The sequence below is a fragment of the Stenella coeruleoalba genome, assembly GCF_951394435.1.
Source record: "Stenella coeruleoalba genome assembly, chromosome: 9".
In the NCBI taxonomy this organism is placed as follows: domain Eukaryota; kingdom Metazoa; phylum Chordata; class Mammalia; order Artiodactyla; family Delphinidae; genus Stenella; species Stenella coeruleoalba.
The window spans coordinates 85178842-85201260 of NC_137155.1; the positions used below are offsets into that span (position 1 = coordinate 85178842).

Here is a 22419-nt window from a genome sequence, read left to right on the forward strand (position 1 = left end):
ACCTTGATCATTGACTACCATTCTAGTGAAGTTACTGAAGTTCTTTTGTTTTTATGCATTCTTATAAAATTTGTATATTTTTATGTACATGGAATTTTTATTTACATAAATATGTAATGTCATAGGCTTCATGTTGTTTTCTAGAATAATATACATATATATATTCATCTGTGTGGTAGAAATTCACTGTTCTTTATAAGTTTGATGGGATGAAACTTTAAAACTATCTGAGCCTGGATTTTGAGGGGATAAGAGGTCTTTGGTTATCATTCCAATTTTTTTAATACTTATGTTCTAAGTAGGTTCTCTAATTTTTTTCTTGTACCAATTTTGGCATTTATAGCTCCTAAAAATGTATCCATTACATTATTACATCTATTCATAATTTGCTTATTATTCTAATCTCTGCTTTGTCTGTAGTTATTTGTCTTTTCATTCCACATTTTATTTATTTGTATTTTCTCTCTTTTGTCTTGATCAGTCTTTTCAGAGGTCTAACTATTGAACTAATGATGTCAAAGAATTGGCTTTTGATTTTGTTAATCTTTTCTATTTTTTTGTTCTCAATTTCTAACTTCTTCTTTTATATTTATTATTTCATTTATTCTTGTTTCTTTGGGTTAGTGGCTTACTGCTTTTTTGCTTTACATCTCCAGAGGTGAGCACATACTTAGTACACAGAAGCTTTTTATCAAATGTTTACTGAATAATTGAATGAACTGTAAATACCTTGAGATCAGATAATATGTCTTATCCATCTTCACAGTCCTGAAAGCACCTACGACATCACCTAGCACATGGGAGGCCTCAGTAAGTATTGAGAGAATATCTACCGAGGGAATTGTTAATATAAAGAAATATACTCCTCCCTAAAGGAACCTCTGGAGGTCATCTAACTGAGTTTTCTAATTTAAAAAAAGAAAAGACAACCATTAGTGACTTTAGTGATCCTCTATTCTCTTCTTCTTTAGTGATAGAACCCCTAATTTTAGCTAAGCACAGAACCATCTGGAATAAAGACCAAATGATTACATTCTGGCCGATGGGATATAAGTGAAAATGGCGGGTACAACTTGAGGAAGTGTACTTCAAGGGAGGAGATGTATCTTTCTCTTTCCCTGTGCTTTCTGGAACATGGATACAATGGCTGCCGTTCAAGGAGCTATAATGGATCAGGAGGTGACCTTGGGAACAGAAGCCCACAAGACAGAGGAACAAGATAAAGTGTCTGGCCTCCTCATACCAGGAAGCTTCTGTGGCGGCCCCAGATGAATGCTTTTGGACTCCTTTACAAGAGAGAGAACTCCTATCTTGTTTAAGACGCTGTTTGGGGCCTTTTCTTGGGGGAGGGGGGAGGGGGAGTTCTGTCACATGTAGCTGAACGTATTAACTAATTAGAACAGAATTAGATTAGTAACTGATTCAGTGGGTACATGTCAGTCCTTTTCTAAAGCACGTCTCTCCTCACGCAACGAAGACCTCAGAAAGACGGTGATGATAAAATCCCCATTTCCCACCTGGGAAAAGCAATGGGGGAGCTGAGAATTAGACTCACCTCTCATTCTTACTCAGATCTCAATTTTCTGGTGAAATGTACTCTTCTAAACTAAATCAATTAGAAGAGGGCTGGTTCCAAAGGTCCTAATCACAGAAGAATCTAGGGTTTCTCACATGAACTCCCAATAATTTTCTGCCCTAGTGATTCCCTGGGTAAACTCCAGTTAAACCTCCATTTCTCAGACTCTGGTATGATTTTTCTCAGGCTTGACTCCCTGGCTTACTAGGTAATCAGGTTCCCAGTCCCCTTCAGGAAGGTTAAACACAACTAAATCAAAATATGAAAGCCTTGTCCCCTCTACATGGCGAATGACCTTGACTCTCAGAGTGCTGCTCTGTGTGTTTCTCCATGAGTTGTGGTTTGGGGTGCACACTCAGCATGGCTTTGCACACTCCAGAGCAAGCTTCATGGGTGACACCTACATGCTCTGTAATCTATAAAATCAAATGGCCATGTCGCCTCTGTCTCACTGCCAACTTCGTTATGTCTATATGGTCTCCTTGTGGTGACGAGGGGATTCTTGGAGGGTTCTCTCTTAAGTGGCATCATTATCAATGGCCACCGTCAACATCAGCCCTGGATCGATCCCAGAATTCTACAGAAAAGAAACAGACGGCTCTAGGTTCAGAGAAGGGGTTATAGCTCCTGGACCCCATGGCCTGGGTATGTAGGGCAAAGAATCCAAAGTCTTAGCTGAACTCTGCCCTTGGGGATTGACGGGGAAGAGGGAAGTTCAAAAGACTTAGGATGGCTTCATGCTCTCAAAAGTGAGCTGGATGGAGGGCAGCCTCTGACCCACACATCTCACCAGCAAAGAGGAAAAGAAGACATATTATTTACTAAGAGTGCTCTCTATGTGCCAGGCACTGTAGCAGGTACTTTCACATACATCTCTCACTGAATCTCTTGTTCAGGTAAAAGGCAATATAGTGCAATGGTTAAGCATAATTAGTAGCTATGTGATCTTGCGTGAGTGACTAACTTCTCTGGGATTCAGGCAAAAGGGAGGTAAAGTAGTTCTTACCTCATAAGGTTGATATAATCAAGGTATTTAGAACAGTGCCCATCACATAATAAGCTCTCAATAACAGCTTCTAGGCTATTATTGTTAATCATCACCATGACACTTCGAAATGGGCTTTACTATGCCCCCTAATAAAGTTATGGAACAAAGTTACAGAATATTAGAGTCAGAGACTTAAAATAGCTTTCCCCAATTCAACTGCTAATAAGTGGAGGAACCAGGATTCAAATCCAGGTTCATCTAACTCCAACCTCCTTGCTCTTTGCCCCAGACATTTTCCAGAAAGCCGACCCTTCCCTAGCTGATTGTTCTAGACACAATTTAGCACTCCTCATGAAAAGAGTACTTACCATCTGGGTCACTAATATGGTTAGTAGTTAGGGCACTGACTGTGAGTGGACTATTGTCCTTTGAGGACGTGACCACTTGATCATAACCCTCTCTCCTCTGCCTTCATAATCAGCTGAGATATAGAGTGAAACAGGAGTTAAATAGGAATAAAAATATTGGGGGTTTTCTACTGGCAAAAGTAGAGGACACGGTTTAGACTCAAGACGAAGACAAGTTTCCTACCCTTTCTTCCCAAGTCCCAACCTTGGCGTGCGCACTAGGCAGGGGGGAGGGGGCGTTGAGGAGGCAGAATAGGCAGAGGAGACATGTACCCAGCACCAGGATGGTTATCATGAAAGACAGTGGAAGAGAGTCCAAGAGAGACCAGAGACATGGGAATCAGTCTCTGATACAGATCCTGCCCCATGGGGACACATGGACAAAAAATGTCAGACTCTCACCATCTCACCTGTCAGTGGCATCTCCCTCCACCCTTGGAGGAGTTGGTGAGAGGTAGATAGAAGCTTCTTCCTGATACTATCAGGGAGTGTTGGTACAATTCTACAAACCAAAAGAAACATGGAGAACGTAAGAGAATCTCTCCCTTTACCATAACCCCAAATTCCTGATACATAAGCCCATCAACCACTTAGAGTCAATCAGTCAAAACTAGAAAAAAAAAATCCCACAACTACCCAGAAAAGAGCTGTTAGCCTTGAAATAAAATTTTATTTTTTTCCTTTCTTTTTATGCCATGTTTTTATTCTTCTCATAGCCAGTTTTCTGGTTTCACTCTTCTTTCAAGTAGTTCCCACACCAATGCAATTGGTACTTTAAATGTCTCAAAGAAACAGCACAGACCACTGGGATCTGTATTCTCTTTCTTGAAAAACCAAAATTCAAATGGACTGCAGTGAGTTAGGTGGAATTAATTCCACCCTGGGAAGAGAGAAGCCAAGCAGTTTCAGTCTCTTGGTTTATAAGGTCACCAGAATCCCTTGTCGAGAATTATTCCTCTGTAAATCACTTCTGCCCAGCTACTCTGCAGCCTTGAGTTGCAGACAATCCAGACAGTGATTGTGTCTGGTCTCTGAGCAGAAGCTTCACTGACCTCCCCTAAGAGGATTCTGGTACCAGCTTCGGCTGCAGGAAGAAGTGGGGGAGCCCAGCCCCAATACACACCAGCTCCGTGACCACCTGCCAGGATTCAACCTTGTAGGTAAACATCTTGGGTAGGGAAGTCCCTGCTGAAAGCATAGCCTCTGCTCCAGGAGAGGCCCCACACCCTAGGGCCCAGCTCCTACAGCATGTAGGAGGGCAGAGCCCACACTAGGACTTGGGAGATGGGGTAGCCAACTGGCATCAAGTTCACTAGACTCCCAGCTGCGAGGCTGGTGTCTGTACGTTTCCCTTGGGTTGGGTTTTGTATTTTTTAGACTATATGACACCACTGAGTTCATCTTTGGCTACCAACTAATTCTGGCCTTGGGCAGATCACTTACTTTTGAGCCTTAGTTTCACACAGATCTAAATTAAAACCCTGCATCCATTACATATTATTGATGACTTTGAGCAAATTACATGATCAGTCCGAGCCTCAGTTTCTACACCAGTATCTCGGGAACGTTAATGCATAGTTTGCAAGGTTGTGATGAGGATTTAAAAGATAACACATATAGGGGCTTCCCTGGTGGCGCAGTGGTTGAGAATCTGCCTGCCAATGCAGGGAACACGGGTCCGAGCCCTGGTCTGGGAGGATCCCATACGCCGTGGAGCAACTAGGCCCGTGAGCCACAACTACTGAGCCTGCGCGTCTGGAGCCTGTGCGTCTGGAGCCTGTGCTCCACAACAAGAGAGGCCGCGATAATGAGAGGCCCGCGCACCGTGATGAAGAGTGGCCCGCTTGCCACAACTAGAGAAAGCCCTCGCACAGAAACAAAGATGCAACACAGCAAAAATAAATAAATTAATTAATAAACTCCTACCCCCAACAACAACAACAAAAAATACTGTAAAAGATAACACACATAAAGTGCACAGGAGACTATCTGGTTGTATTAGGCTCTGTGTGGGTTACTTGCACAGCTGTGTCCGTCACTGTGCACCGCCCTCTTTGGAGAAATCCCCGTGTGTCTCCAGTCGGCACAGTCCCAGGGACGGGTGTTAGGATACCTCACTCCACTGCCACTCTGTGGTCCAGGGTGGGCACCTAACCCAAGGCAGCTCAATACAAGTCCCTCCCCCCAAATGTGGCATTGGATAGGTACTGAGACAGACAGAAGAATACAAGCACCCAGGAGCTCAGGAGCTGATGGGGAGCTGGTGCTCTGCCAGGCAGCCTGGAACAGCCAGAGAAGCTCGTCTTCAAACGGAAACAGAGACGATGGACACATACACAGAGCAGAGAACAAAGACGAAATGCAGGCAACGCTCCATTCCCAGCCTCTAGCTCATCTCTGCCCTTGGGCTCCATGAAACACACACCTCTGCAACCTCATGATAAAATTCTTTTCTTATTAAGTTAGCTTGGCTGGTTTTTGTTACCTGCAATAGAGTCTTAACAATCTGGTAAACAGTTGTTATCCAATAAGCAGTAAATACCAACTTATAGAAAATGACAGAATTGGCCAAATGATGCCACAGGTTCTCCCCCATGCTCCCACTCTCTGCCTTGAAATAATTATTTACTGGGAGCCCCACCCTATTTATATCTCTTTCTATAACAACTTTGACCCACACTTATCATTATTCAATAACCTGTCCATTTGCTAAGCTGTTTCTCCATACAAGGGCAGGGACCATGACCTGCCTCTGTGTCCGTGTGCAGATGGCCACATCTCTCATCCCTGCCCCCTGAGCATGACCTTGTTCACATCAGACTCTGCCCACTCCCACCTGCACCCTGCCTGGCCATGGCGACTTCCCGGGGTCCAGCCCGTGTGGTCCCGTACTTCCCTCCTGTCCCAGCCTTTGATGGCCCTTCCTTTGTTGACAGCAGCCCAGCCTCAGCACCCGGCGAGAAAGAGGCACTTTTCAAAGGCAAGCTTCCCCGTGCTCACGATAAAAAGAGCTAATGTGAGGTCCTCACACTGAGCAGTCCACAGGAATCATCTCATTTAACTCCCACAACAATCCATGAGATTGGCACTGTTATTATCCACATTTTAATGACAAAGAAGTTGAGGCACAGAGAGGGGGAGTAATTTATTCCAGGTCACACAGTTAGGAAGTGGCAGAGCTAAATTCAAATCTACACTGTGTCCCCAAGGTCTGTGCACTGTACCTCTTAACCACACTAGACTAGAACTTTCAAGCTAGCCTTTGATTTTTTTTTTTTTTTAATGTACTACAGATAATGTTATGTTTGAACGATGGCTGCAGGAATTCAGAGAAGGAATTCAGTGTGGGCTGATACGGTGACAGAATCATCAAAGAGGGTCTGGGGATAAGGCACTACACTTTGACCCTGGAGAATGGGTAGGGGACATGATAGATGGTGGAAAGGTCAAAGGCCCAGAGGTGTGACTGTGTATGGTGGGCTTCTTAGGAAGTAGGCAGGTGACGTTGGTAGATCTGGGTCAATTCTGGTGACACAGGAAGCCAGGCAGAGAGTTAGGATTTGGTTTGGTCATTGTTCATAAGTTGAATTGTAGCCCCCCAAAAAGATATCTCCAAGTCCTAACTCCCAGTACTTGGGAATGTTTGACCTTATTTGGAAATAGGATCTTTTCAGATATACTCAAGTTAAGATGAGGTCATACTTGACTAGGGTGGGCCCTAATCCAATATGACTGGCGTCCTTATAAGAGGAGGGACATTGGAACACAGAGAGACACACAGGAAGAATGCCACGTGAAGACGGAGGCAGGGACTGGAAAGATGCAGCTGCAAAAAGCCAAGGAACACCAGGGACTGCTGGCCACCACCAGACAGTGGGAAGACGCAGGGAGGATCCTCCTCTAAAGCCTTCAGGGGCAGCATGGCCCTGCTCACACCTTCATTTCTGACTTCTGTCCTCCAGAACTGTGAGACAATAAATTTCTGTAGTTTTAAGCCACCTCATTTGTGAAGCTTTGTTATATCAGCCTATGAAATAATAGAAACATATATGTTGATCTCTAGCCCTGGTTCCTGGCACAGAGCTCTTAAAACCCTTGTAATGTCCTAACTTATAGGAATACTGGGAGCATCTTTTGTTCTAATGTTTAGTTTTTTGTTCTTTGTTTTTTCGTGGTACGCGGGCCTCTCACTGTTGGGGCCCCTCCCGTTGCCGAGCACAGGCTCCGGACGCGCAGGCTCAGCGGCCATGGCTCACGGGCCCAGCCGCTCCGCGGCATGTGGGATCTCCCCAGACCGGGGCATGAACCCGTGTCCCCTGCATCGGCAGGCGGACTCTCAACCACTGCGCCACCAGGGAAGCCCCTAATGTTTAGTTTTTAACCCCACTTCCTGACACAGAGCTCCTAAATCTGTTGGAATTTCCTAGGTGATACGAGTGTCTTTTGTTCTAATGAAGGTGGGCTCCTGGGTAGCATGAGGATGTGGGGCTGGTCACCAGAAAGACCAAATCATGATTAGAAGCTTGGAACTTTCAGCCTGACTCCCCATCCCACAGGAAGGGGAGAGGGGCTGGAGATTGAGTTCATAATCCATGCTGCCTGCATGATGAAGCCTCCATAAGAATCCCAGTGGGATGGGGTATAGAGAGCTTTCGGATTGCTGAACACGCAGAGGTGCTGGGGCAATGGCACACCCAAGGAGCGTATAGAAGCTTTGCGTCCCTTCCCCGTACCTCACCCAGCTGCTCATCTGTATCGTTTATTTTGTCCTTTATAATAAACTGGTAGGTGTGTTTCACTGAGCCCTGTGAGCCACTCTAGCAAATTACTGAAGCCCGGGAGGGGGGTCATAGGAACCCCGATTTACAGTGGGTTGGTCAGAAGTATAAGTGACAGCTGGGACTTGCGATTGGCATCTGAAGTGGGGTCACTTGTGGGACTGAGCCCTTAACTTGCAGGATCTGAGCCCTTAACTTGCAGGAAAACCCACACATCTGGTGTCAGAAGTGAACAGTGAGAGTCAAGAAAAATGCACTGAGTTTTTCCCAGACACAGTCCTAGGAAACTAACACAGGCATCATCAGAGAAACCTCCCAGGTCCTTGAACAAGACTTGGGTAACACGAGGAAGCCATGTTTCAGGAAGATCAAGCTTAAACAGTGGAAACTGCTCCAAGGCAGAGAAAGAAAATAGACTTTGAAGTAAAATTAGACCCAGCCCAGGCCTCTCTGGACTTTCTACCTCTACCTGTAGACCAGGAATACATTCCACCCTCTCCTCCCTCTCCTCAACTCCCCACTGTCCTATTGAAGGCTCAGAGCCACTTGGCCCTTCTTTCTCTATTAGCTCAGTTTCTTCACCTGTAGGATGAAGATGGCAGTGCTGCTGTGCCACCTCAGATGTCCCTTCTGTTCCCCCTGCCCCGAATACTTCTCCTCGCACTCTTTCTCCATAGCACTCACCACCCCACGGCCAAGGGTATGTTGGTTTGTTGGCTTACTGTCTATGGCTCTCCACTACAAGTTCAGCCCCTGGAGGGCAGCAATGGGTTCTGTCCCCTGATACAACCCCATGGCCGGATTAGCACCCAATACGTGGCAGGGGTTCAATATGGAAACAGGGTGGTATGAAGATTAAATGAGATGATGTACATAGTGCGTCTATTCCATAGGAAAGCCTCAGTGCGTGCCAGTTCTGCTCCTTGTATGTCCCTGAGCACTTCTTTCATTTCACAAAGTAATTTCATGTGTAACTCTATAACTGGGGGGACATGTGTTCTATACTTTGGATACCATGAAAGTAACGTTGAAGTGATACCACCTTATAGATCTATGTTTCAGTTTTGCTCAGTTTTCCATTTCTGTAAACTGGAAGATATCCTCAACCTTTTAGATATGTTCCTTGTAAGTTATGTATCTTTGGTGAGCAAAGGAAGTGGCCTGTGGTAAGGAGATCAAATATTACTCACATATCTAATAAGGTCCCTTCTCTCCAAGACGAACACTATCTTCCTTTCCCAGCTGGTTAGAGTGAAGCTCAGAGCCCCCCACTTACAGCTGGGTTTGCTATAATGTAACATATGCGAAACCACCACAATGTGCAAAATTGCTCGATAAAAACCACAGGGCTTATGGAAAAAATAAGGTGAGAGGCCGAACACTCAAATACTTCATCAAGGACACATTAAAAAAAAAAGGAAGAGGAATCTAATAAAAATGGTAGCACAGTCTGACAAGTGTACAATTTGTCAGAACTCTACAAATACTACAATAATTATGATACTTTACCCCGAAAAAGTTCTGATGTTTGCTTACGGAAATGGGCACCAGAAAGCTTACAGCTTGTGAGTTATTATAACATGAAGTCAACAGAGAGTTGTAACAACAGATGTGGATGGCGTGCCTTCCAAGATGCTAAGATGCGGTGAACTGAGGTGGCCAGTAGATGTTCGGGGCATGTGTGTGCACTCCGTACATTCTTATGCTGTCCAGTTCAGCTGTGTGCAGTTTTCTGGATCCGCAGGCTGAATGGCACACGGGTAAATGTGAAATTTGTGTCATGCTCAAACTGTTCCCTAAGACATCAATTGCGTTGGAACAAATTTGCATTTCCAAAACAAGCATCATAGCAGAACTCACTGTATATCCAAACTCCCATAGGGAGTTAACAAGAGGGCCGGACACAGTTTATACTAAATTCTCCTGACTTGGCAGGGACACATCTCACTTTTAGCCTGAGAAAAAAAATAGGGAGTCTCTGACACGTGGTAAAACTTTCATTAACCGGAAAGCAACAAGTGGCATGGACATATATACACTACCAAACGTAAAATAGATAGCTAGTGGGAAGCAGCTGCATAGCACAGGGAGATCAGCTCGGTGCTTTGTGACCACCTAGAGGGGTGGGATAGGGAGGGTGGGAGGAAGGGAGACGCAAGAGGGAAGAGATATGGGGATATATGTGTATGTATAGCTGATTCACTCTGTTACAAAGCAGAAACTAACACACCATTGTAAAGCAATTATACTCCAATAAAGATGTTAAACAAAAAGATAGAAAGCAACTGGAACCCTCATACATTTAGAATTATCTGTCTTCCCAATCGCAAGAAACAAACTGATGTCTGGAAGTTAGCCAAGTAAAATCCAGAATGCGTCCCGGAATGAGATTCACCCAGTCCCTGAGCCTCCCACACCCGTGGTTACACGTAATAAAAATTGGCATTTCAGCGCAGGGATTCTGAATACTGATCCTGAGTGTGTTCTGAATCACGAAATCAAGAGTAAACAGTGTGCCGTGCTCAAATAGCTTAAGGAAGGAAAATGGACCGAAGTCTCTGAAAAAGAGTTTAAGAAGGCTAACCAAAACAGCGTTTTTTATAATCCTCAGTTAACCAGAAAAGCTGTGCTCCAAGCATGCCAGTTCGCAGAGGTTGACCTGCGCATGCCCACAGGAGACGTGCCCTCCGAGCTTATAAGATGTATCACAGCTTAAAATGCTGGAGATATTGCTCAGGTGGTTCCAGTTGTCTAGGGTGAAGCGGCCTCTCTCCACCTTTCCCTCCTCCACCAAGCCTTGATCTCTTCCTGCTTCACCTGGGAGCTCCCCTACCCAGCCAACAGCAGCACAGAGCGCAGCAGAGCAGCAGCTGCAAATCTATATTGAGCAGATAAGGAATCAAGGGAAAATGTTATAGATGGAGAGGTGGATAGTTCCGAAGTGTGATAACCAGGCTAGGGGGTTGGAGTTTTATCTTCCTTTCATAGAAGAGCCTTAACGGGACCCCTTGCAAGCTAAGAGAGCAGTGATCACTCTATAATGGAAATGTCCCCTGAGCCTGTGGTTTCTTCCAGCCACGAAGTTCCAATCAGGACACTTTGCTCACATGATTAATTAGGCCTCCTGCGTTTCCCAGGGAAGCTCGGAAGCATTACATCTGGAAAGGGGAAGGTGAGCAAAATGGCGTCATCACCATCATCATCCCACGGGGTATGACAGGCATCTGTGAGACCCCAGGCCGGGAGCTGTAATAAGCCAGTTTGGCACATGCTCTCCCCCACAGAGGTGTGCAGTACAAGGCAGAGTGAAGAGTTCATTCATTCATTCCTCCATTCATTCATTCATCAGCATTGGGCTTCTATTCCATATTAGCATGAGGGGTACAGTTGGAATGAACAGGAAAATGTCTGCACTCAAGGAACACCCAGTCGAAGGGCAAAGGAGAAAAATAAATGCAAGCATTATAAGTTAAGTGTCATAGAGAAAGTTGGCCCCAAATTCTAATTACCCAAGAAAACAATAGGGAATCATTCTCAGCCTCCCGTCACTCATCCCCCACGTCCAACTCAGCACTAAGGCCGCCAGTCTCTCTCCTCGAGTCCCTCTGCCGCTGCCTTGGCTCTGGCCCTCCAGGCTCCTGCAATAATCCCCAAACTAGCCTCCCTGCCTCCACTCTTGCTCTCATGGTCCACCCTCCCCAGCCCAGGCAAACTCATCTTCCAAAGGCAAACCCGAAGGTGTCACTTACTCCACTGACTAAAGACCCCCCGCCCCCCGCCTTATCTCAGGCCCATGTTCAGGGTGGGATGGGGCCTCACTCAGCAGCTCACATCCAACACCTTGGGGTGGCCTGGCACTTATCACCCTGCAGGGCTCACTGCTCCCCAGGAGAGCCAGGCACAGCCACAGCCCAAAGCCTTGCTCACATGTTGTCCCTTCTGCCCCCTTGGTTACCTGACGAAAGCCCCAGCCTTCCAATGGTCTGGCTCCGTGTCCACATGAGTGTCCTCTCCTGACACCTTCCTCCTCATGCCAGGTAGGATTCATCCCACTTAGATTATAGCATTTTTAAAGTTCTATCATCATTATTTGCTTGAATACTTCTCTTCCCTCCTAGACTCTGAATTCCTTGAGGGCAGGGTCAGTCTCCCCGGTGCCAGGTCAGGGCATGTGGTTTGTGGGTGTGTCTTGGAGTGAGAGGGAGTCTACTCTGGTCCAGACACACTTCTTGGTCCCCTCAGCCACTAGCCTTGTGTCCATTGTCATATATAGGTGAAGACTAGCTGGGGTCGGAGTGTGGTTGGAGGCCATCACTAATGGGCTATGACTATAGAAGGCCTACTCTGCACTGCTCATTTTACTTTCATTTACTTAATTGAATTAATAGGTATTATTCTTATTTTATAGGTGAGCAAACAACAGCCTCTCTGGGGTTAAGCTGCCCAAGGCCACACTAGCTATGGTAAGTACCAGAGCTGGGATTTGAACCCATGGCTGGCTGACTCCACAGTCTGAGTTCTTTCCATCACTCTGGGCTGCCTCCCACTCACAGTGGAAGTGAGGAACTCGCGGCTGATAGAGGGGCAGCTTGGGTAACACTGCCTCTGCATCCTGTAGCACCAACACTCTGTGAGCACTGGCTTTTATTTACCTTATATGGTGAAAAGAGAGATGCCCATTTTTTTCCCCATTTCTGCAGACTAACAGACGGGTGCTAATTTGGTAAAGTGCAAATTGTCTGGCTTCGGTTCTATCCACCATCTGCCTGCTTGAACTAGTGAAACCCGGGTGACTTGTAATTATGCCCAGTTCTCTTCACAAGGTCCTTCCAGCCCTTCAGATGAGCTTATCCTTTTCCTATTTTAAGAAAGAGCTTCACACGGCAGAGCATTTATGGAACACATCCAAGTACCACAGAAGAAAGTGATATTATGAAGCCGAAGCCATCACACAGACAAAACCCTTAGATTAGATGCCAGGGGACCCGGGCCGGCCCTGCTCCTCCCAGGGAATTGCTGGGCACTTGGAGACCAGCCACTGCAACTCTCTGGGCCTCAGTTTCTCCTTCAGGACACGGGCATCTGGAGGCCCCAGGAAGAGGAAGAAGTGCTTTGCTGTTTGTGTGGCAGGCCTGCCCCTGCTGCTGCTACTTCTGGTGCTTCGGGTGGGCGTTTGGAGGGACTGTCCCAACCTTCTCATTCTCATCCTCCAGAAGCAGCTCTTCAATCCCCGCATCAAAGATTCCCCCTGCCTCGCCACCCCCTCTAAAAATAAAAGGCTGCGTTTCATCGTATTCATGCCATGGCTAGGATAGATCCAGCTGCTCGAGGCTCCACTTCCCTGCTCTCTGCAACCGCCTCTCCCAACATCCAGCCCCCACCATGTCTTAAAAACTAAAGTGGGCAGAAATGATGAGGGTCGCAAGCTAAGGGAAGCAAGTTACCCAGCCCAAAGCACACCATTTAAACCCCGGCATCATTCATTCTCCTCCGAAGCAATACTTTCCATGCATTTACCTAAGGCTGTCTTCTCCTGCCACTTTCTCCCTCCCTTTTGGATCTTTTGGGAGATAACCACCCACATGGCAAAGGGGAGGTTTTCCCCTTCAGTGTGATGATACCACCTCTTGGAAGAGCAGAGGTTTGCCACTTGAGAGGCAGGCGAGCAAGGGTACGCATGGCCCATGGGAGCGGTTCCCTGCCCGCCCCACAAGGGCACGAGGCATCTCTGTGCGTCCAGGCACCTCCCTCACCCTCACCTCCTCCTGTTGCTTCTCCCCCCGCCCCAGTCACACGGTCACCTCATCCCCCATCTTGGAGACTGCCAAATGAGCCTCTCTCCACCAGCAGCCAAGTTCACTTTAAAAAGTCTCTTTGACAAAACGAAGAGGGAAAGTTGGCTGTTTAATTTGGTGGTTTTCTTTAGCAACACTGAAATGTCTAACATCTGAATGTGTGGTGTTTGCGAACTTAAATACGTCGCCTCTGGACCAGCCATTCCTCAAGGAACATCTGCTCTCCAGAAGATCCAAAGTGAGAAACCACAAAGTTGCATCACTTATCATCTTTCCCTAAAGAAATGAAAGGTGTTTTTCTCCCCCTCAAAGTAACATCTATTTCTCCACCCCACATCAAAACTCCAGCCTTTGGCAAGCATGTCTCAGCACTTCCAAATCCAAACTTCGGCACAGAACTGCAGACTTCAAAAGTGACAACGTAGGGCCGGCCCCATGCCCATCCCTCAGTCCCTGCTCACTCACTACTTCTGAGCATCTCATGTGAGGGATCAGAGGACAAGAAGGGCTACTGCACTGAGCCCACAGGATAACATACACTCAAATGTGGGGAACTCCTTAAACAACCCAGGGTGCCACCCTGGAGGAGGTGGTTTTTCCTGAAGGGAAAAACCTTCCTGGAGGGAGAAACAGCTTGAATAATGGCCACACCTAACTTCATGGGACACTGGGAAATAGTGCCCTTTAGCTGGGTGCATTGTGATCTTGGAAAAAATGGGCTTCTTCTGCTAAGGACAGAGGGAACACTGAATATGAGGTGGCAACTGGCAGCCTCGGCCATAGACTCAGCTGTCCCTCTCTCAAAAGAATATGTCTATCTTGCCTATATTTACATTAGAATATCTCAGCCTCAGCATTCTTGACATTTTGAGCCAGAAACTCTTTGTTATGGGAGGCGTCCTGTGTATTAAAAGATGTTGGCAGCATCCCTGTCCTCTACTCACTAGATGCCAACAGCACCACCGCCACCCTCAGCAGTCATGATAACCAAAAATGTCTCCAAAACATCACTAGATTCCCCAGGGGGACAAACTCACCCCTGGGTGAGAACCACCGAAGTATATCAAAAGGGCATTAAACTCTGTCTTCAACAAAGAGAGAAATAAGGAATATGTGCATCATTCAATGCACCCGACAAGATTAAAGATTATGTTGTTTCAAGCTTAAAAAAAAAAGGGAGGGGCATTAAAATGAGATGATAGGCATGACTTCCATACAGAAAGAGTATGAATTTGAACCCTGTTCACCTAGGGGTAACACTATGAGAAGAAATGGAATTAACCTTTATGCTTTGTTGAAAAGCTTGAGAGATTTTAAGAGTCAAGTGCACCCTATGAAGCTCACAGTGCTCTAAAGAGTAAACTCAGAACACAGAGAGGAAACCGACCTACCAGTGATTCCTCTTGCCATCCAGAGCTTGGAACTGTGGAGGTGATGTCCCTTGTCCAGAGCTTGGAACTGTGGAGGTGATGTCCCTTGTCCAGAGCTTGGAACTGTGGAGGTATTGTCCCTTGGCCTCAGGCAGCTCTCTCCTCTGACCCTGAGTCTGCCGCCACCACATTCCCTCTGCCTGGGCTCCCTCCCCATCCTGCTGCTCTGGGCACAGCTGACTCCTCTGCTTAAACGTCATTGCCTTAAACTGACCACAAATCAAAGTCAACCTGCCCTCCCCACTGCCTGGTTCCTCTTCTGAATCCCCCATATCACAGCTCATAAGTGCATTCTTGTTCACTTTTATCACTCTCCCATTAGACTGGAACTTCCATTAAGGCAGGGACCATGTCTCTTTATTCACCTGTGCTTACCAGCACCTGGCGCAGTAAAGTGCCATTAAATATGTGATGAATAAACGAGCGACTGAATGAAGATGGTAACGGAGGTGCCTTAGGGAGTGGGGGAGGGAGTGATGGGGAGAAATGGAACACAGACCAGGACCAAAGCCTCACCTGAGCTCACAATAACCGATCTGTAGCAAGAGTGATTTTCTTTCACAGACTTCGTATTTCCAGTCAGTTACAGGCATTTGTTGAGTGTGTATACCTGGAATAGACAAATAAATGAAGCATGGCCACAAGGACCTACAACAGAATATAGGAGATAAGGCACACAGACTAATGATTATAATGAAAGTTAAATGTGCCCAAAGTGTGTTTTAAAATACAAAAAAGTAAAACTAAAAGAAAAAAAAAGTTCAACAGTTCTGAAGGTAAATAGCTACAGAGAGAAGTATCTGTAGACATGGAGCTTCACAGGGCAGTACTGGAGGAAGGTTTTGCAGGATGGGTAGGAGTTGGGTAGTGGAAGATGGAAAAACCTTCCTGGAGGGAGAAACAACTTGAATAAAGGCAGCGAGTGAGAAAGCCCAGGCCTTTCCCGAGACTGTGATTTAGCCCAGCGCTGTCCAGCAGAAATGACATATGAGTCACATAGGTAATATTAAATTTTCTAGTAACCATATTTAAAAAGTGAAAAGAAACAGGTGACATTAATTTTAATATTATATTTTATCTAACTCAGTATATCCAAAATATTACCGTTCTGAGATATGATCAATATGAATGATTATTGATGAGATATTTCACATTCTTTTTTCCTTAGCATTAAAAACCAAGTGTGTCTTTGACATTTACTGCACATCTCAGTTTGGACTGGCCGCATTTCAAGTGCTCAGTAGTGATGGGTAGCCAGAGGCCACAGTATCGGACAGGTCTAGTGCACTCAGGTGGGGCAGGCTTGGGCAGACACACCCAGGGAAGATAACAGGATGTGGCAGACAGAGTGTGAAGTTCGAACGGGAATATTTAATACTAGGGTTTTCATAACGTGAGTTACCAAGATAAGCCTGAAAGTGGGAGGTAGAGAAGACTGCGGGAACATGGTCAAAGACAGAGGTTATAAATGTGAGACCCACAGGGACAGCACCAAGGCGAGGCTGGAGGTCACAGGTATGGCCCTGTGACTGTACAGGTATGCAGCCACGACTGTACATAATGACCCGTCTGCCTGGCCACGCTTATGGGACAGAGGCAACTGGCCCGACTTGGCTAATAAGAAATTTCCAAGGGAATCTGAGACTAGTTAGTTCATTCTGACCTCTTGAATGGAGGAGATGTAAACACTGGGGAGATGCGGGCAGGTACCTCCCACCACAAGCTGAGCAGCAGAGAAAAGCAAGCTGCAGAGAGAAGAGAGAAGCAGATGTGCAGGGAGAGACTGAGTCAAGCGGCTATGAGAAGGGCGCCTGGGTCCCACTGGCTTTCAGGTTCTAGCTTCAAGACTCTTCTGAGACTCCCCTGAAATCCTGCCCTCAGCGTGTCCCTTACTCCCAAACTAAAATTTCTCTCTTCCTCTCCCTTTCTTCTCCTGTAGAATGCTGGTTTCTGTTCCATGCAACTAAAGCTTTAGCAGTCCTGAGAAATACTATTAGTACAGAGTTTTAGAACATGTAATGTTTTGGGGGTTTTTTTTTCCCTCCTGACCTGGGGAGAAGGCACAGGGGGGAAGTGAAGGGGATCCACGTGGGAGGTGAAATTGCCAGGATCGACAACTGATTGAATGAGAAGTGGGTGTTGGGGAGACGGCTGAGGGTTTGACCTTGGACGATTGGAAAATTGCTGGTGTCCTTCCCACAGGTGGGAGGGGGATGGGAGGGGAAGCAGTTATCCAAGGGGAAGTGATGCAACATTATGCACAGACACCAAGTTCTCAGCCTCCCTGCCCCTGCTGGGCATGTGGAGACATGGGACAGCCTGTGCCCCCGGCTGTGTGAGACTCAGGGGCTGGGGCTGCTCCTGTCCACCGGCAGGCTGCCAGGGATACCCTGATCTCAAAAGTCTCCTGAGGCGTCCGGATTACAGGCTTTCATCTCCTGGTCTGCTGCCAGCTTTGGCTGTAACAGATAGTCATTTCTGCTGTTTACTTTCAGATCTGTCTTCTGACGCTTTCTCTCCACACCTCTCCCACTGGCACCTGCCCCTTATTCCCTGTGCCAATCTCGCCCACCGTGGTCTTTCTTCCTTCTTTTCATGTCCCAGAGCTGGGGTACCCTATTTTAACCAGAGGAAGAAAAACTAACAGATATATAAACACGCACACGTGAGCAAACACACACACACACAGAACACACATGCACACACGTACACACACATGCGCACACATACAAACGCACACACATACATGCATTTATTTTCTCTCTTTCGCTCTCTCTCTGTCTCCATCAGCCAGACTTATCCAGTAACACTTTCCCCCTAGAGTGAACCTCTCAAAGATTTTCAGCCTCTCCAGGGAAAGCGATGGCAGCTAACGTGTGGAGTCCCCTGTAATTTTTTTCCCCGGCTCTCCCGACGTAGGCAGCACTCTCTACCCGACACCAATCACCACCACACACCCAGCGCGCCCACCTCAGGCACTGTGCACCCCGTTCGTCATGAATGCACATCGCCTCTCTGCAGTCCTTCTGCAAAGCACTGCGGCTGTTTTTGCATTTGCTGGCTACCGGCAAGAGAGGTGAAAAGGTTTTCAATCTAATTCTACCCTGCCTCAGCCTCTGTTCTTTAAGGACCTTTTGGGTATCAATCCTAGAAGCTTCTGAAAAGATAATCATAATTGAACTGTCACAGCCAAGGAAACTGAGTCACTTTGGGGTTAAGGGCTCCAGGCCCCATTTTCCAAGAGCCTTTGGTACTCACAGCCTCGGGGTCTTTGGGTCCTATCTTCTAGTCCAGTAGTCGCCGAATATTTTCGATTGCTCGCCCATCCATAAAGCATTTCTGAGCATCCACCTCCAGTGTACGCATAGTTATTTAGTCATAAATTATAATCACGTACCACGACATATACATCATGCACCTTATAAACAGACATACTCGTTCTAATAGGTATAACAGACATACTCAAAAAATAGACATTTAAAAAGGAGAGGATAAAGGATAAGTATAACTGGAAGTTCCACTATGTTCTTCCTTCACCCAGTGGATCATCGTGTGCACCTCCTAGGGTGCACGCCCACTTTGCAGACTCCCTGTTCACCCATCAGCCTTCTCATTGTGTGATGTCTGTGGTGGGCATTGCTGCTGCTCACCAATATTTCCAGTTCCCCTTCACACACACACAGGAGGATGGCAGCCCCCCAGCCCTTGAAGGTAGGAGTAGCTCTGCGACTTGTGTATCCAAAAAATGGCTCACTTCTGCTTGGGAGCATCAGGAGCTATGATTCTCCATGTCCTCCCTTCTCTTGCCCCCCCAAAAGCCTGAAGCCTCATGTTGAAATGTGGTGTCATGCATGGTCATCCAGGAACCCTCAACTGGTTAAATTACAGACACTGCTGAGCCATGTTGGATTTGAGATTTGGGAGTTTGTTTGTTACTGCAGCACAACCTAACTTATCTTGACTGATACTCTCTGTAAAGAACCAGATGCCATCATTGTCCTGAGTTTCTCTCTAAGGGCTGGTGTCTCCCAACTTGCATTGCTGAGAGGGTTCTCCTTGGTAGTGACAGCCAGACATAGGGCCGTGGAGGAAGGAAGAATAGGGAACTGGACTAAGAAGGGGTCAAGACACAAGAAATGGCCCAGAGTGTGACAAGCACACCTGGAGACCAACAAGGTGCCATCTGGGCAGACCTGCCCAGGAATTGAGGGGCAGTCTCCCCTCTAACCCAAAATCCCTCCCTGAACTCTGGCCTGAAGACCTCCAAGCCAGGCAGTGAAAATGACTCTGTGTTCCTGGTTTCTGCATGTCCTGTGTCTTCCTAATAAAAGGAGTTCAGTTTGGGGCCAAATACATAAATCCTCCTTGAAGTAACTCTTTCAGCTCCTAAGGCAGTGGATCTTTGTCTTTAAGAAAATTTCTGGGGAATTAAATTGGAAAAGTCCTTATATCACTGAAGCTGCCTCTCCATTGGATCTAAACAGCCCATTTCCCAAATGTCTCCCAGATTGGCTGATGCAAGGACTGCTCTTGAATTACACCATGGGATCCCAAGTGGTTAAGAAGAGGAGATTAGGAATTTGGAACTCTTTTAAACCTTTAAACCTTTTAAACTTTTAAACCTGATATATGGCTTAATATATTGGTCCAGCTGTCCTAACAGAGACTAAATAACAGTAACTTACACCAGATATATTTTTTTAATTCTTTCCCACATAGTAGTCTACAGGTCTTGGGCTGGTAGGGCAACTCTGCTGCCCAACATTGTTTCCGGTTCATTTTACTTTTCTCCTCCACCGCCTTCACCACTGAGCTTCCATCTCATGGTCTAAGATGGCTGTTCCAGTTACCACCACTTTTCAGACAACAGGAATACAAGGAGGAAGCCACACCCTTCATCTTAGGGGCATAAACCAGAAGTTGCACACATCACTGCTGCTCGGATCTCATGACCCAAATTTAGTCACATGGCTGAACTTAGCTGCAAGGAACCCTGGGAAAGGTAGTCTCTAGCTGGGCAGGCATCGACCAGCTAAATAGCATGCTTTCAGACATGCTTTTATCAAAGGAAGAGGAGGAAAATGAATATCAGTGGACAACTAGCAGCCTCAGGCTTCTTGCTGTGCTATGTGGGAAGCTTTTCCTCCCACCTCTGCCCTAGCCCATGAGCTCCCATACCACCCTGCACTGCTGGCCAGAGCACTCATCCCAGTGTGCTGCAGATGCCCAGGTACTCTTCTCTGTGTCCCACTAGGCAAAGCTTCATGAAAGCAGAGGCTGCATTCCTCCGGTTTACCCTCATATCCCCACATCCTGGCACTTAGTGCTCAGTAAGTATTTAACCAAGTAAATAAACAGATGATCATACGATAGGACAGTAATTATTAAGCTACGACTGTTCTCTACTGTTCCCTCCCTACTGCCCTTCTAGTTCTGCCTACCTCTGCCTGCCTCCTGGTCTCTGCTTCCTCTCCTCTAGGCCCGGCTCACTCTGGCAAGACCAGTGCTTTGAGCTTTTGTGATGCTCCGTTGTGAGGAATGGAGGAGGAAGAAAAGAAGCAGAAGCCTGAGGTTGGGAGGACAGTTTTTGAGTAACTCTCTTGCATGAGCAAAGTGGCCAGGAAAGAAAAGTAGATTTAAGGAGTATCACTGCGGGCATCATGGCATTAAGAAATGCAAGGACAGGACAGAATCCATTTGGAACATTTTTAAATTTGTTAGACTGTGTTTCTATGACCCAGACACTGCCTGGTGACTAGGAAAGCTGTGGCTCAGAAGCAAATGACTCAGAACAACAGGAAAATGTCAGGGAAGTGTAAATCCCAGAAAGCCTCCTTCACAATGATTTCTGCCTGCTTTGGATCCTGAGGAAACATAAACAACTCTACAAAAGACCCAAGCGTATATCAGTGGTCTTCAAACATTTTCAGGTAGTACCAAGCCTAGAAATTATGATGCTCTCTGTATAGCCCCGTAAGATACTTATATTTTTAATTCTATTTTACAAATCAACAATTTTAGTAGGAGACAATGTGATGTATAGCCTGTGTATGAAATATAATACCACATCCAGGTATACATGTCCAAAAAGATTAGTTGTCAAATTAAACATTAAAAAACTGTTTCTGAATTTCCCCGTTAATACTCATTTGCTACTGGCTCATCCTTACTGCGACTGTCTGTGCTTGCTGGTTACATTAGCAATATCAAAAATCAAAGGGAAAGTTTACGGGAGCAAAACCGAACATGGAGAAAATTCTATGCCTTAATGTTTTCTGTAATTTAGGAGGATATCTCTAGACCATAAACTCCACAGGGGAAGTGTCAATGACTGTCTGATTTTTGTTCTGTTTCAGTTCCTAGGACAGTATCTGACATCTTCTAGAAATGAAACAAATATGTGTGACCAGCTCTTTCATCTTAACCACGGAACCTCTCACTCCAACTGGAGCTAATTTGACAACTGCTGGATAACTGCAATGCTCCTTGTCACCAGGTTTTCTTGATAAGCTCTTTTTTGTTGGTAAATGTGTTCAAGGCTCCAGGGCCACGCCACTCCTGCTGGTCCTGAAAAACTGAATGACACGCTCAGTATGCACGAGGTCCTAATCCCAAGAACTCCTGTGATTTTGGAAGTGACCCTGGATAAGTGGCCTGATTCTGAGTAGGATTTGTGAGAGGATTCTTGTTCTTTTGTTTAGTTTTTGTCTCTTTGTTCAAGACCTTAAAACATTACAATAACAATGAAAAAGATAATAAATGACATTGTTATTTATATTTGCGAAGTCCAATATACTTAGGTTTTTAAATTTGTTTTCTTAGTTTATGTATTCATTTCCTTATTTTTATTAATTTATTGTTAATTACATAAGTAGTATATGAATGATGCTTTACAGTGCTTAAAATCCCACCAATAAAAACCATAATCCCCTTGATTACCACCTCAAACCCATCCTCTCCTGCAAGGCAACAACTTTTCCCTGGTTTGTATCCTTCCAGATCTTTTTCTACACTTTTACATATAAATGTATATGTACCTAGAGACATTGATAGTTTTATCTTGTCTTTATTTCTATAAATGGTACAATTTGTTACTTGTGCTCTGTGACTTACTTTTTTCTTTTGGAATATGTCTTAAAGCCCTTTCCGTGTCTGTCCATATAAATCTACCTTATATTTTTAACCATTCATAGTATGCCATGACACAAATATACCATAGCTTACTCACCTAGTCCCCTACCGCTGGACACTGACATGGTTTTAATCTTTTGGTTTATGTGCATCGCTGGCAATCAGCATCTTATTTATGCTTCACTGTACACTTATGAGAGTCCTACTCTAGAGAAGACAGTGAGAAATCGAATTGCTGGGCCAAAGGGTATGAACACTTAAATTTTCACAAACACTGACCGATAACTCTCCGAAGTGGTTGCACCAATTTACTC

At 45.8% G+C, this 22419-nt stretch overlaps 1 protein-coding gene across 3 annotated transcripts in view; it reads right to left on the minus strand.

The window, feature by feature from the left end:
* The window catches only part of CHCHD3 (coiled-coil-helix-coiled-coil-helix domain containing 3), a 538892-nt gene that overhangs the window by 93704 nt on the left and 422769 nt on the right, over window positions 1-22419 (minus strand). Inside the window, exons 11-12 of one of the 3 annotated variants that reach the window (XR_013829655.1) lie at window positions 15491-15584; window positions 14944-15037 (exon numbers count right to left, since the gene is read on the minus strand). The exons of 1 other annotated variant lie outside the window; for it this stretch is intronic. Coding sequence is in view for 1 of the 2 variants with exons in the window: in XM_079931114.1 (XP_079787240.1) it covers window positions 15558-15584 (27 nt within the window). In the remaining variant the exon portion in view is untranslated. Of the gene's footprint in view, window positions 1-14943; window positions 15038-15298; window positions 15585-22419 lie in introns of those variants that run through there. One more of the 3 variants, XM_079931114.1, reaches the window with a different exon arrangement.